We start from the raw sequence: 15,776 nt of genomic DNA, 5'->3' as shown, positions 1-15,776 counted from the left end.
ATGGGGAGGGGGGAAGCCTATTACAATATTGTTACCTCCTCCTACACTGAGAGCAGATCTCTGTGGTTTACCCAGGTCACACAGCAATGAGACACGTGCGTCACAGGCCAGGCTGGAACCGTGGCATCCTCTCATCACTAGGCCGCAGTGAATAACACAATAAACAGTCGTTATTAACAATAGTTTACATTCCTCTAGCGCCTTTCATACCAGGCTCTCACAGTGCTTTACGAACAATCATTAGCCACGGCGAAAATTAACGAACATTAATTAAAGCAGAGATGAGCCGGAACCAAAACCTCAGCTCTAACCGCCTCCAAACGCTGAGGACGTTCCTCACTGCCCCCCATCACTATATAGTAACTCCTCGCTTAACATTGTAGTTATGTTCCTGAAAAATACTACTTTAAGCGAAACGATGTTAAGCCAGAGGTGGGCAAACTATGGCCCCGGGTGCCACATCTGGCCTTCCAGACGTTTTGATCCAGCCCTCAAGCTCTCCATGGGAAGTGGGGTCTGAAGCTCGCCCCATCGCTCCAGCTGGGGAGCGGGGTCAGGCTCTTGCCCCACTCCGCACAGCTCCTGGAAGCAGTGGCACATCCCTTCTCCGGCTCCTACGTGTAGGGGCAGTCAGGGGGCTCTGCACGCTGCCCCCACACCAAGTACTACCCCCACAGCTCCCATTGGCCAAGAACCACAGCCAATGGGAGCTGCAGGGGCGGCACCTGCAGACAGGGCAGCGTGCAGATCCACCTGGCTACGCCTCTGTGTAGGAGCCAGAGGGGGGACATGCTGCTGTTTCTGGGAGCTGCTTGAGGTAAGCACCATCCGGGGACTGCCCACCTGCCTCCTCCCATGCCCCAACCCCCTGCCCCAGCCCTGATCCCCCTCACGCCCTCCGAACCCCTCAGTCCCAGCCCAGAGCACCCTGCTGCACCCCCAAACCCTCATCTCCAGCCCCACCCCAGAACTCACACCCCCAGCTAGAGCCCTCATGCCCTCCCGCACCCCAACCCCCAATTTCGTAAACATTCATGACCTGCCATACAATTTCCGTACCCAGATGTGGCCCTTGGGCCAAAAGGTTTGCCCACCCCTGTGTTAAGTGAATCCAATTTCCCATAAGAATTAATGTAAATGGGGGGGTTAGGTTCCAGGTAAATTTTTTTTGCCAGACAAAAGACTGTATTTTATATATATACACACACACATACACACACACACAGAGTATAAGTTTTAAACAATTTAATACTGTACACAGTAATGATGATTGTGAAGCTTGGTTGAGGGGGTGAAGTCAGAGGGTGGAAGACCATGGGATATTTCCCAGGGAATGCCTTACTGATGAACTAGTAATCAGCTGAGCCCTCAAGGGTTAACACACTGGTGTGAATGTAGCCTCACCCTTCTGCACTCTATAGAACACAAGGGTCTCTTCCCTACCTTTAAGACTCCTCATAACGCAGCCTTTCCCTACTTGCCTGCTCCTATGTCTTACTGCATCGCCCCCAGCATCCCCAGGCCTCCCACAATGGCAGCCTCCATCACCCAGTCATCTGCCTCTCCCACAAGCACCTTGGCTCTTTCTTCCACGGCTCCTGTACACCTGGTTCATCGCTCCAGACTCATCGAAAAGGCCACAGCACTCTCCTTCAAATCCCTCCGCAAGACCCACTTCTACCATGCCATAGAATAATAATCATGCTGCTATTCTCTGTGGTAACGCCCCTCATCCAAGCACTGCAGTGCTTAAATACATTAATGAATGAAGCTTCACAACCCATTACTCCCACTGACAGGAAGGTTGCTCTGGGGTGAATGTGACTTCACGGTCTTCTTCTTTCATACGCATCACAAATCCATACCTAGATTGTCCAGCCATCTGACTGCTGCTTTATCAAGGGTAGCAAGATGGTGCAGTCCCCCCTCCAAACGTCACTATTAAGAACCATGCTTCTTACCTGGGATTTTATCTTACCCTCAGAGAAGGTATATTAAGAGCTAATATTTATAGCAATACAACATCTCTGCTGCCCTGTTATAAAACTAAAGCTATGTATAAAATCCATTTTGACTATATGCTTTGTGTTCCCCTGGTCCAATATGGAAGAGCAACTGGTACAGTAAACATTCCTGAATACCTGGTTAAGTATTTGTGGTGTGTGAGTGGGAACTCTCAAACATTTTAATGAATAAAGGGAAGCTTAAGTGTAGTTACTGAATGAAACCAAGAGCCCAGAGTCTGCTGACATTACACCTAGGAATGTGTCAGTGAGGAAGGCTTCAGAATAACAGGAGATAGCCAGAAAGACTAAAGTTACATTGATGATGCTCACTAGAATCCAGTGAAGAGGGATTTTCAGAAGCATCCAGTCACTAAACTCTGATCGATTTTCTGTCCTTGATCATTCAGCTTTTTCTAGAGTAGTCCTGAGCCTTCAGAAGAAACCAGTGCTGGTGGCCATTTCCCTAGATCTGTAGTAGGGACTCCTCTCTGTGTTCCTCCTCTATCACTTGCAGAGCTGACGAATGGCTTTTTCTCTTCCCTCTTTGAAAAATCTGCTCTTGCCTGTGTTTGTTCAGGTGCTGGGAAGGGCGGATGTGCTCGGGTTTTTAGTAGTTTCCTGAACAGGAAGGTTTGTATCACTCCCTTTCTTTCTAGTCCATATCAAATTTTTCACAACCTCTTCTCTTAGCTCATCCTTTAAAATATGACAAAGTAAAACAAACAGATGATGAACATTCAGTTACTATCAATCAAATGGCTGGTACATTTTCCTAGCACCTGCTAGAGTTCTCTTAGAATTTGTTTTCTTATTCATTATGATGAAGTATTATAATACTTATTAATGTAGTTCCCCACTTAGAACAAAAGTGTAAGTTATACTGTCTGGCATGATTTTTTCCTATAAATAGTGTCCAATATTTCCTGGATGGATCTTAGACTCTGTAATTAGCTAATTTTGCATCATCTTAAACTGTGTAATGCCATAAAGATATAGATAAATCTGGCATAAAACAGCAACTGTTCTAGACAGGCCCATTTCCAAACCAAATATGTTGAAAGAGACACAAGGTGGGTGAAGTAATATCATTTCTTGAACCAACTTCTGTTGAGGAAAGAGACACACTTTCAAGCTTCCCAGAGCTCTCCTTCGGGTCTGGGAAAGGTAACCAGAGTGTAACAGCTAAATACAAGGTGGGATGGATTGTTAAGCAGAAGAGGTTCACGCATGTTGCAAGAAACCACTTATAATGAAGTGAGCATTTATCACCTCTGCAAATCATAGGACAAAGCAGGGTTAGTAGGTTACAAATTGTTGTAATGACCCGTAAAACCAGTGTCACTGTGAGCTGTAGCTCACGAAAGCTTATGCTCAAATAAATTGGTTAGTCTCTAAGGTGCCACAAGTCTTCCTTTTCTTTTTGCGAATACAGACTAACACGGCTGCTACTCTGAAAACTGTTGAGACCATGATTTTCAGTGTCTAGCAGAGTTATGAATTTAAGCTCGTTTTTGAAAGGTGTTGTGAAGGTTTCCTTTGAGGACGAGGAATGATAAGTCAGATAGGGAGTGACTGCTTTGTGAAAAGTTTCACTCATGGGTGACAGGGTGTTTTTGTCTTTTATCATTTTTCCAGTGTGAGTTCCTTCAAGAATGTAGTGATTGTCTGGTATCACCAGAATCTCTTCCACCAATAAAAGAAAGATTTTACCTCACCCACCTTGTCTCTCTCATATATGTTTAAGTAGCTTGGCTCCAGGTTACATGCCTGGGAGATTAAAGGGCCAAAAGACAAAAGAAAAAAGTCCATTTTAACTTCAGATTTTAAAGATTCTTTTGCTTTAAAGTGTGCTATCACTCAGGGTGGAATTAAGAGTCAATCAAGCCATTTGTTACTAAGGTTCATTACATTTTTTGGATTATAGATGTCAGTTTACTGCCAATCTTAATCCTGTGGCACATTTAATGCTGAATAATAATATTTTGCACTCCTATGGTATCTTCAATTCAGGGATCTCAAAGCACTTTACAAACATCATGGAGCAAATCATGGTCTATGCACAGCCCAAGTAATTGATTCTGCTGCTTCAGGGCCTTGCACAGCCACAGAGTATGCGTGTGTAAGTGTGGGGGGTAGGGGATAGTCAAGTCCCATGGTACCCCCTAAGGTAGGTATTTTTCCCATTTTACAGATGCAGAAAGTGAGGCGCATTGACCCAGACCCTCCAAGATATTTAGGCTCCTAACTTCCATTGAAATCAGGAGCCTGAATACCTTTAAAATCAATGGACATTAAATACCTTTGAGGATCTGGATCATAATGTTTAAAAGACTTGCCCCAAAGTCCCATAGTGACTCAGTGACAGAGTTGGGAATAGAGCCAAGGTCTCCTGATTTCAGAGTGCTTGGTACTAATCTCACTTCACCAGTGGGGACTTCAGAGTTTATGCAAACACACACTTGTTATCAGAGACTTCTGTGGCAAGCAGACATAGTCATGGCAGAGACACTCATACCATCCAGCAAACCCCTGCTCCAGTTGCTTGTGCATAGTAAATAAAAGACCAGACAACTCACCCCTATGGCCTGTGCAGCTGCAAAGAAAAAGAAACAACCTCGTCAGAAAACGGTCTGGTGCATTTTGTATTAACATGTTTCTGTATTAATGTCCCAGGGCCAAGTCCTGCCCTTAGACACATGCACAGCTCTCTGCGATTCATTGGGGCCATGTGTGTGCACATCCACAGAACGTGGCCCCGCTCTGCTGTAACTGCGCTTTGCACTACACTTAGCAGCATCTTGAGGAATCACCCCGCTGGGAGAGGAAGGTGGTTATGTGACAATGCTAATCCAATGTGATTTTGGGCTCTAACAATGCTTTGCATTGATACAGCACCTAGCCTCTAAGGATCTCAGAGAGTTTTGCAAACAGCAAGCCACATAACCCTATAAGTTGGGCATTATGCCAAACAGCTACACTATGGCACAAGGAAATTAAGCGATTTCCCAAATTCACACCTCTGGTCATTGGCAGAGCTGAGACTATTATCCAGGAGTCCTGATTCCCAGTCCCAGGTTATAACCAGTAAACAACGTTCTCTCTTGGACCTGAGAACATGTTCTTCTCTTGGTAGATGGGGAAAACCTGAGATTCTTATTTCTGAAGGAGTAACAGGTTATGACCCAAATTACCGTTCCATTAACATCGCTGCTCCCCCAGTGAATGAAAAGGGAACTTTGTAAACACAGATCAGATACAAGCAGGAAAGATCATCAGGAGGGGAGAACTGGTCCAGGTTGCTTGGAGAATGTGAACAGCTGGTATTTTAAGCCACTGCAGAACCTGGCCTGGGAAAAAGGCCGGTTTTGGCCATGAGCTGGGGAGGGAGAGGATCTTCCCAAGCTGGGCGGGGGGCATGTCCACTGCAGCTGGGACGATAGCGCAGCCCCCTGGCCTGGGACCAGCCAGTTCACCCCGTAAAGTAGGTCACATTTAGGGTCAGCGGGTCTTAAAGGCAACCCTTTAAGAAGAGAGATTTAGACTCTCACAGGATTCTCAGTTTGAAGAGGCAATTCCAGTTACAGTTTGGCATGTTCCAGGGTGAAACAAAGACCAATGTGGGAAGTATGAACTCTGCCAGTCAGACCCCTTTAGAGACCCTTTGACAGGTTTCACACGTCCCACGCTTTTCTTACTTATGTGGTAACTCACTTTCCCTCTTCTTCCTCCGCCATAAAAAGAACGCTGTTCCAGCAAATACAGATAAAACTGCCAGGACAATTATCAATGCTATCGCTGTGACAGAAAGGCTTCTTTGTACACAGACTGCATTAGAAGTGGCTGTCCCGGCCTTTAGTTCTGTCATCCCTTCCTCTTCACACCTAAGATGAAGGAAGACATGTTATTAAACATGTCAGCATATCTACAGCCTTCCCACTGTCTCGGGGCACCCGACATTCCATCAGATGGATTCCTTAATATTTTCTATCAAAAATGATAAGACTGCATCCAGATTCTGACCCTGCAGTCTGTGGACAGGCCAAACTCCCACTCATTTCAAGGCTGTAGGATTGGGCCCTTTGAGCGACAGACACCTGCATATTGAATAACAATGAATGAAAGGACAGAGCGCAGCGTGTAAAGCCACTGCAAGAGAAAAGGCCATGTGTCGTCAGAGTCACCTACTTGGTCCATGGCTGACAGGTGCGTGACATGTTGGTTGCTGAGAAGGTTCCATCAGGGCAAACCTCACATACGTTGTCATAGAATTCTGTGCCTGTAAAAGAGGAGAACATAACTGGATACTTTTCTGAATGTGGGGCCTCAAGGAGCTTTGATTTCAGAAAGGTCTCCAGCCGCATTTCCCCACTGTCACCACCCCCACTATGTTGCAGAGCCACCTAGGTCAGTTCAGGAGTTAGCACTTGAAGAATAGATCTGCGCTGGTGTTTTATTCCTGCCCTGAACTAAATCTGTCAGTACTCATAGAGCACAGGTACATGGGGAAAAATGCACCTCCTGCTGCCCCACATACCTGGGCCATTACAAGGGCCAACATCCCGAAGGAATAGTAAGATTCAAAATAATGGTGGCAAGTTGTGAAATAGCAAAAAAGCTGCAACAGAACACAGCAGTGAAGGGGTTAAATGCCCAAAGGACACTGGATGAAGATAAGGAAGCTGGAATTTGAAAATATTTAAGACTTATCCTGCCGTGCTACCAGTTTATGCTGGGATGTGGTCAGTGCTCACAGGCTAAGCAGGTGCTGGCTGGGAGACATGGGTGAAATCCTGGGGCATTGTCCCAACCCATTGTCTTCAGAGGGGCCAGGATTACTCCCCAGAATGTGTCTGGAAGTGATGCTGCCACCTACTACTTCTACCCTAGGTTCCCAAACACTATGGTGATGGGTCATGCAAGGAGATAGACTGGTGCAAGGAGAAGCTGTGCTTCTGCTGGCTTTCATATCACATGTAAACATGAGGTCCCTGTGCCTTGGAAATCCCATGTACACATCTCCTAACCAAATTCCTCTCTGAGGAATTATAGTCCACTTACCTACATTCCTCTTGTAATTAATTGAAAATAATAGTCTTCACTTTCTGACCTAACCTGATGCAAGGCTATGAACTCTTAAATAGCTGTCTGCTTCCACCCCCTGATGAAACGATCCCCGAATATAGCCTGGAGATCATTTTATTACCTTTGGAAAGAGCTTGGAAATGTAAATAAAAAAATTATCGTAGGACACTGTCATGTACATGAACTTTTATTCTGAAGCCTCCAATTCCATATGGCCCGGGTAGGGGGAATAGGGGTGGAGGGCACTCGGGTTTTGGGACTTGGACTTGCAGACCTATGTACATATTAGGTCGACTTACAGCCATCGCAGTAATGGCCTCGGTGGTGCATTTCCACACTACCCTCCTTGGGCCAGTGGTGCATGTCCTAACCAGGAGGGCTTCCACCGACCGAAGACAGGCAGTGTGGGGAGCTGAGAGCCCGGTCTCTTGGCTCTGCTGGCAGCTCCCTGCCAGGAGCCTGGCTGCCCCACAGGCTCCTAGACTGCTGGCAGGCTGCCTCCCCTCATCCCCTGTTGACACCGACAAAATTAGGTCCCTTCCTAGCATGTCATTGTAAGGCACCTCTTTGCCTTTTCCTGCACTTCTCTGCAACCTCCCTTTCTGTCACAGTGTAGAAATGCTACTGAACAGCCTGGCTGACATGTAAATGGAAAAACACCACACACTCTGCTTTTCGACAGCAGCTCCCATCCCAGTATCTCCAAGTGCCGAGCTCTCAGGGCGTTAAGCTCACATCACCCTACACAGTATCCACCTTCAGAAATACACGCCTCGCTGGACAGTCATGGTTCTTTGCTCTAATAACTGATGAGCTTCAGATACTTTTGGTTAGTCAATTACTCACATGTGCCCTTGATCAGAAACCCTAGGAATAGACCGTGGGCTGGATCCACACCCTCTCTCTCTGTAAAGGGACTTATGTGTCTACAGCAGCGATGTACTCCAGTGTAATTCACGGGGATTCTGCACCAGTGGAAAATGTGTTGCTGAACAAGTCTGTTGCACCATAGGCGCTCCAAAGGGGGCATTGTTTCAAGAAAAGGGTGTGTTTAGCACACTTGTCTTACTAACAGAATTCTCTGCCCAAAAGCGTGCTTGACGGAGCTCTGTTTCTGGTGTGCAAGTTGAAGCTGAACTCACACTGCGCTCTGCTGCTGCGTAGGTCGGCTGCCAACATGTGTGAGTGCAAACCCACGGCCTCATGCAAATTGCTGCCTGAAAGAGCATCATGCAAGTGTCCAACGACACCCAGAGGAGTCTCAGCTCGTCACAACCTGTAACACTTAACCTTGCCCCTGTATTTTTCATGCATGTTTAGCAGGGGGATGGTAGCTTTGTGTCTGGCCTGGAAGATGACCGGAGCTCAGCTATAGGGCAGGACCCCAGGCAGGGAAGAGCAATTCCAGAGTGAAGGACCCCTAGCAGCTTTCTCCCTCCCACCCCCTGCCTCCCACGTATATTGAGGGAGCTCCATCTCAGTCAGGACCCAAACCACTTCTGTCTCTACAGGTCAAACCCAATTCCTACATGGTACCAACAGGCAACTCCACTCCGTCAGCAGGCTGCTGCATTCTGCAGGGTCCAAAGGGTGGCCCCAGGCAGAGCACAGTTCAGCAGAGACTCCTGCCTTAGGGAGAAGAGGTCAGAGGCGTCTGGCCAGGCACAGATGGAAAGAAGTGCTGTTCACCACAGCTGTGACCTGGGCATCCGGCTCAGCACGTGCTCTGAACCACCCTGGAGCTGTGCAACGCTGTTACAACTGGCAGTCACGCTCACTCAAAGAGGGGGGCCCATCTACAGCTCAGCCACTCTTCCGGCTGCTTCCCCAGCTCACCAGCATCACCTCAGTCTCACCTGGATCAAGTCTCAACCAGTTTGCCCTGCTCCAGATTCGTTCTGTGACTGCAGGGTTTCCCCTTGGTATTACAGAAGTTATGTTGCCTTACCAGGTTCTTTCACCATAGAGCCAGGCAGGCAGATGGTGGAGGGACGACACATTTCACAGTCCAGGCCTGCAATGTGCCTGCAGAAATACCCCAGGTCGCAGCCGCACATGGTGTTCTTCGTATATGAGCATTTTTCTTTTATTATCAGTCTGGCTCCTAAAGGAAAGTTACATGCATCACAAATACATTTACATGGGAACTAAACAGAGCAGATACAAAAATTAATGTGTATCCCCAGTCATTGCTTATCCATGGTACAGGGCACAGGAGCTAGAGGGGTTTGTTATGATGACTCCATTTAACAAGTGTTGCCATGTAAACAGAACCTTCTGGAGCCTGATTCTCCACTGCCCTTCATCTTGTGTTGTATTTACATCTGTGCAAAGGCTGCATGCAAAATGCTACCAAATCAGTGTTCTCTACACAACTGCAGTTGAGATCACGCTTTTTACCCATTCTGCATTCATCTGCACGGGTGTGAATAATGACAAGGCGGTGGAGAATGAGGCTCCCAGTAGCCACAGATAAAGGACCACAACCTCCAATCCAGCTGGTCACTGGAGGAGCACTCCACTGTAGTGAGATTTTGGAGTGGCCATAACACCTGCTACACAACCTCTCCTCCTGGCTGCCCAGATGATCCCCTTGTGCTGGGACGGCCTTTGGGGCCATAGGCAGCTGATGTAAACTAGAGCAGCCTGCAGGCTGTTCTAATTCATGCTGGGGACCAGACCTTAATGCCCCCATAAACAGAGGAGCGCAATGGTTGCTCACTGTCACTCATGTCACTCCCGCCTCCTGAGGTAGTTGCGTGTTCCTCAGCCACTGCTCAGGATCTGGGCCCTGAAAGGGAAGGTTATAGCCTTCCCCACGTACAATCCAGATCCTGAGGGTGCAGTGCTGCTGCTCTAGGACAAAGGATACCATCTGAAATGTTTGATTACAATTATTGTTTATTGTGTTTGTTCTTCTTCTGCTAAATCTACAGATCCACTTTCCTCCTGAGAAGAATCTCCCGGGATGATTCCACAGACCTTAATCAGTGGAAGATGTGCGACTAAAGCCCATGCACTGTGCCAGAAATCTCCACTTCCGTGATTTGCCCAAGACTGCAAGGAACTCAGTAAGAGAACTGTGAGCGGAACCCAGGTCTCTTGACTTCCAGTCCTGGACCCTAACAACTAGGCTGCTTTTGTATGTGTGGGCCGGGGGAGACAACTCAGAAAAAAATAATTAAAATCCACCCACACACAGAGCAGCTTCCTTACCTGCATCGCACAGTTTACATCTCATGCATTCCGTTAGGCCATTGGGATGCTCTGTATATGTGTCGTCCACACAAGGCATGCAAGTTGTGCTGCTACTTTCTCTACAATGTTTGACCACCCTAGTCCCTAAAGCAAACAAAACAATTAGCTCCTGTGTAAACCAGGCTAATATATTTAATGCATTCATACAGAGATTGCAAAAGCAGGTCATTATGCAGGACAAATGCACATGCTATGTGTGTGGATTTTACATGTTGCACACACCATCACTGGAAATAAAAGGTAAACGTCTCAGAACTAGACTGCCAGACCCGAAATCCTCTATTTCTGCACAACACAGGAACAGCGTAGACAGAAACTCACACTCATAACTCACACCCCTCCCTTATCAGCAGTATCCCTAGTACAGTCGTGCTTAGACTCTGTGTACCGGTTACAGGACCGCTGACAGATGCGTGTGTCCCCACTGTGACCAGTCAGGATCTTGGCCCTTTAAAAGATGCAGTTCTGAGTACTGTAGTTCCTCCTAGGGGGATGGAGAATCCCCAGGTGAAGCAAGTGACTGGAGGGATCATATGACCAGAAAGGGCCAGGGACTAAGAAGTCAGGTGGCTGCCTGTGGCCAGTCCTCTAGTACTGTAAGAGGTAAATTGAGACGAGAGGGCCTGGGGGAGTCCTGGTGTCCACAGCAGCCTGCTGGACAGCTGCCTGGCGCAGGGCTGTGGCTGGGCTGGGACTGGCAGAGGTCCCTGTGCAGAGGAAAGATCAGTAGGATCCTGATAGAAGGGGACTGTGAGGGGCTGGGGAAGGGCTGGGGGATCCCGGATGCAGGGCAAAGGGTGAATACAGTGAATCCTAATGGGGACAGTGTATTGTCTGTGTTACAGTCAATCAGGGCAGAGATCTGGGCCATGGGCCGTCAGGCCTAGAGATGGAAACAAGAGTTCAGACCACCGGTCAGAGCTGGGTCCAGGGGGGCAGGGTCCAGGAACAAGCCAATGGTCAGTACTGGAGTGACAGAAGCCGAGTGCAAGAGCCGCAGGGTAAAGTAGGGTTGTAGTCAGAAGGCGCAGCCAAGGGTCAGAAGCCAAAGGGTTAACCAGAGTCACAGTCAGGAGGCATAACCAAGGGTCGGGGGTGGGGGTCCGAAGCCAGGACAGGGCTGGGGTAAGGACGGAAGCTGGCTGGAGCAGGGCTAGGACAGAGCAGGACCAAGGACTAGGCAAGCCCAGCTGCAGGCAGGGTACACATTGAGCAGCCGCTGTTCTTCTCTGGGTGCCAGGCTGCTAAGCAGGACTCAGAACTGCTGATCCACCAGCCACTCGGGTGCTGTGACTGCCCCGCGATGCAACTCGGCTTACTGGTTCCCCAGCAGTGAAGTCAGTCAAGGGAGCAGGCCAGCAGCTGGTCCAACCTGACCTAGCCTCTGACAGGCCTCAACAGGTGAGGAAGAGAGGTGTTATGGAGAAAGTGACTTGCCCAAAGTATCCCAGTCCTTCTGGATCTCCTGTGTCCCAGGCCACAAGAACCATCCTCTCTATGTCCTCCACTGACAGGTGAGTAACAAGCAATGTAGATGTTTACATGGAGAGATCCGTGTCACCACCAGTCAGATTCACAGTAATAGAGGCGATCAATGTCTCCGGAGGAGGCCAGGCAATTGGACTCTCTTGGGAAGGGTCATGACTTTTAAAGAATGAATTATATATACCTACCAGCACTGCACATGGGACAGCATTCGCCATTTATTTCATATTCGCCTGGGTAGCATTTTACAGCTTCGGAAGGCGGCAGTTGTGTTATCAAGAAAATGACAAAAATCTTTAGGGAAAAAGAAGAAAGAGTTTCTGATTCGCATCATGGCAGCTCAAAAGCAGATGGGGAGGGGCTGGTAGCACTGTGGCACTGATTAGCCTCCCTGAGCCTGCGGTTCACCCACCGCCCATGGTTTTGCTCCTTGCTGCTCACTATTTTCCAAAAATGGAACACAGACAACATGTGGATTGAAACAGGCACCGTCACCAGCAAAACTGCCCAGTGTCGCTTCAGACCTGTGCATGCAATATGTGACACATATTCCTGACTTCTGAGACATACCTCCTGCTGTACACCCAGTAACAGGATGTGTCACTGTGTCATCCCTATCTAGTATTGGGGGGGAAAAATCTGTGTTTAATGTTATCAAAACAAAGGACGCTTACCACTTCAAAGGTCTTGCCAAACAGGGAGAGAGTGAAGGACAAGCCGCAAATTCTGCAGCAAGGATGTTTTATACATGATGCATTTTGCCGAGTGCTCGGAATACAGTTGAACTTAGCACGAGCTTCAGTTTACACTGTAACACCCAAAATGGAAGGACTAAAATACGATTGGCCATGGAAAGCCCCAAACTGAGACCCATCAGCACAACTTCCATGTGGGCCAAGCGTTATTCCCTGTGCTGGCCTGTCCCTCACGTCCACACAACCACGGAAACCATGGGAGGAAATGGCAGATACAAAACAACAAAACTATGGGGTTGGAGCAGCAAAGTCAATGCAAAGCACCACAACGAGCAACTGTCCATTTAGAATCCTCAAACATTTCCTCTTTCAAATGGCAACTTTGGGGGTCGGATTATTTGTTTTTCTAAAATCAGTGTCCGTTAAAAAAAACTTCTGCCAAGCTACACAATGAAAACACTATCCACTTAGACCCCCCCCCAGCTCCAGGCTGAGTATCAGCTGATGAGAACAAACCAAAATCTCCCAGCGGTGTTTTTTTCCTACGAAATGAAGGCAGAAAAGTTATACTGTATTTTCAATAGTCATTTTGCTTGTGCTTTGCTATTTCCACCAGATGGAGCCCAACAGCTTCTAAAATGCAGAGAGATTTTCTCGACCAAGGAATAAACAACCCCAAACTCCTGCAAGCCAAGGGTGTGTAGTTTGCGTTAGCAAAAAAAAGGGTAAATGTAAAGAATTCACATTCCTGGGATCTTATTATTAGTCACAGTAGACATGGGCACCCCCAAACCTCCCACAGTCTCTCTGCTGGGTTTGCTGGGCAGGTTCAATCTCATTAGCTCCATTTTATTTCAGGAACTTTTGTGATCCACTTACCCAGAGCATGGTCCTGAGAACAGACCGCAGAGTGTGTGGGCTTCTGCCCCCCCGCAGGGCATGGAGTCTCTGACCTCTACAGCTCAGCGCGGCCTCCAGGTCCTGATCATTGGCAACAAGCTGCAAGCCTCAGTGAGCCTGGTGCCACCGCCCTGTCCTGGGGTGTCCGTCCCCTGGAGCCTTCGCCCCCTTCTCCGGGGAACTCCCTGGGCCTGCTCGCAGGACAAAAAGTCCAAAGTTCTGGGCTGGTTCCGGTTCTAATCCAGGCCCAGCAGCAGCAGCCAAGAGACCAGCTCCGACCCAGCCCAACTCAAAAGTGAAAGTGCAATTAGACAAGCAGGCGGGGACTATCCCAATGGGCTGGGCTTCAGGCTTATACTGTGTTGTTATACGGAAAGAGATACTTAAAGTCAACCCACCAAGGGCGCCAATTCGGGGGGCAGGGGAGGGCCAGAGCCCCCCCAGTTTCATACAGGAGGTGTGCAAGCTCCCAGGTGGAGCTCTTCACTACAGTACGGGGTTAGTGTGAGGTTGTGCACAGGAGAGGTGCCCCTGGGGCAGGGAGTCAGGATTTTGTTTACAAACAGAGGCTGGGTGATTAAGATAAGAAAGGGCTGGGGATTAAGGGTATGGAAGTTTAGCCTGTAAAAGAGAAATCCCTCTGTGGAGGGGGGAGAGGGAGGAGGGGTTGTGTTCGAGAGAACAGGGGAGGAAGAAAAAATACAGCAAAGCACTGAGCCAAGGTTACATTCAGAAAAGGGGGAGATTTGGGGATGTAGATGAAAAGACGGGGTCAGACCCAGAGCGGGGCTAGCCATGTATAGAGAGGCTCCCACTCTGTCTGTGGTATTTATGTGGCCTCATCACCATGGTATCTGAGGCTGCACATCACAACGTCTAATCTGTTTCTCCTCCCAGCCCCTCAGTGAGGTAGAGCAATGCTGTTATCCCCATTGTACAGGTGGGGCACTGAGGCACACACAGCCTTTTAAAGGCCAGATTTTCAAAGGTTTTCAGGCACCTAGTGAGATTTTCAAATGCACTTAGAAAGTTAGGTGCTTTGCAAACCCCATTAGATGTCAAGCTGTATCTTTGGGTGCCTAAAAACCTCTGTCCTTACAGCACTGGCCAGGGGTTAGAGAGGAAGTCCCTGGAGGGAGTAGAACCCAGGTGTTTCAGGGCTAGCTCCCTATCCAGCGACTCTGATAGATGGGAGCAAAACCAAGGCGGCCAGTTCTCTGAGACTCCTGCAAATGGTCCCAGGATGGATGTCATGGTTGACAGCATGAAAAGCAGCACAGAGGTTAGGAAGGATGGAGAATGAGAGTCAGATGAGAGGAGATCACTTAACTTCGAAGGGGTGGCAGGTTCTGCCCCATGCTGGGTTGTAGAGCAATGGCTGCTGTGCAGTTTTACATTTTAACTGAAAACCATTTTGTTCAGTCATTTTTTGTTCTGAGTTTGAGAAAAGAAAGGAACGAGAAAGTACGAGTATCAGATGTGTTTATGCCGCAAAATTCTTAGGATTTCAGCTGTACTCAGGCCAATTCCAGAACAAAGAACAGAAACACCATCCACTGAGTCCATCAAGTCGATGATTATTGTCATGATTTGCATTATTCACTGGGCACCATCTGTGTGCTGAGCACTGTTCAGAATATGCCAGAAAATCTAGTCCCTGAGCCAATATGACTGCAATAGAAGTTTTAGTTGATTAAGGACTAGAAGATTTGACCCTCCAACTTTCTTTCTAAAGGAAGAGCACCTCTGCCTGTTGATTTTTCTTTCCTGCCTGCAGTGGCCCCGATATACCTCAGAAGTCTCCGTTTTTGTCTCAACTTTAAAACATAGAATTTTCTTAATGTTTGAAGTTATCTGGAAAAAAAAACAACACATAGAGTTTTCAGGTCCCTAAGTTGCCCTTGGAATCACAGTTAAAGTTGCCCCCCCCAAATCTGAAATGGCACCCCTGAAACCCACGGTATAGTGGGCACATAGTGTTGACCCTGGAAGGATCACATGGAGGTAAAAACTACCTGTGCCATGGCTACGTTGGGATTTTACATCCAGATAGAAAAGGAGTACTTGTGGCACCTTAGAGACTAACCAATTTATTTGAGCATAAGCTTTCGTGAGCTACAGCTCACATTCATAAACCAGTCGGAGAACACTTCAATCTCTCTGGTCACGCAATCAGACATGAAGGTCGCTATCTTAAAACAAAAAAACTTCAGATCCAGACTCCAGCGAGAAACTGCTGAATTGGAATTCATTAGCAAATTGGATACTATTAATTTAGGCTTAAATAGAGACTGGGAGTGGCTAAGTCATTATGCAAGGTAGCCTGTTTCCTCTTGTTTTTTCCTACCCC

The 15,776-nt window shown here is 47.8% G+C and overlaps 1 protein-coding gene across 2 annotated transcripts; it reads right to left on the bottom strand.

Moving 5' to 3' along the window:
* Positions 1–1,230: 1,230 nt before the first annotated feature.
* LOC140899945 (tumor necrosis factor receptor superfamily member 14) lies at positions 1,231–15,507 on the bottom strand. Of its 2 annotated transcripts, XM_073316277.2 has the most exons (8): positions 13,406–15,503; positions 12,020–12,125; positions 10,305–10,430; positions 9,037–9,192; positions 6,192–6,282; positions 5,718–5,887; positions 4,583–4,599; positions 1,231–2,702 (listed from the first exon to the last, which is right to left on the bottom strand). In XM_073316277.2, exons 1-8 carry the CDS (start codon positions 13,412–13,414, stop codon positions 2,580–2,582), a joined length of 798 nt encoding a protein of 265 aa, XP_073172378.1. In that variant the 5' UTR covers positions 13,415–15,503; the 3' UTR covers positions 1,231–2,579. The 2 variants fall into 2 exon arrangements, with proteins under 2 accessions (XP_073172378.1, XP_073172379.1); XM_073316278.2 differs by lacking the exon at positions 4,583–4,599 and having other exon boundaries at positions 2,615–2,702; positions 13,406–15,507.
* Between the last annotated feature and the right edge of the window lie 269 nt (positions 15,508–15,776).

Source organism: Lepidochelys kempii, chromosome 18, assembly GCF_965140285.1.
Source record: "Lepidochelys kempii isolate rLepKem1 chromosome 18, rLepKem1.hap1, whole genome shotgun sequence".
In the NCBI taxonomy this organism is placed as follows: Eukaryota; Metazoa; Chordata; order Testudines; family Cheloniidae; genus Lepidochelys; species Lepidochelys kempii.
Note: the sequence above shows the minus strand (reverse complement) of the source record. Positions and strands in the feature narration are given on the sequence as shown.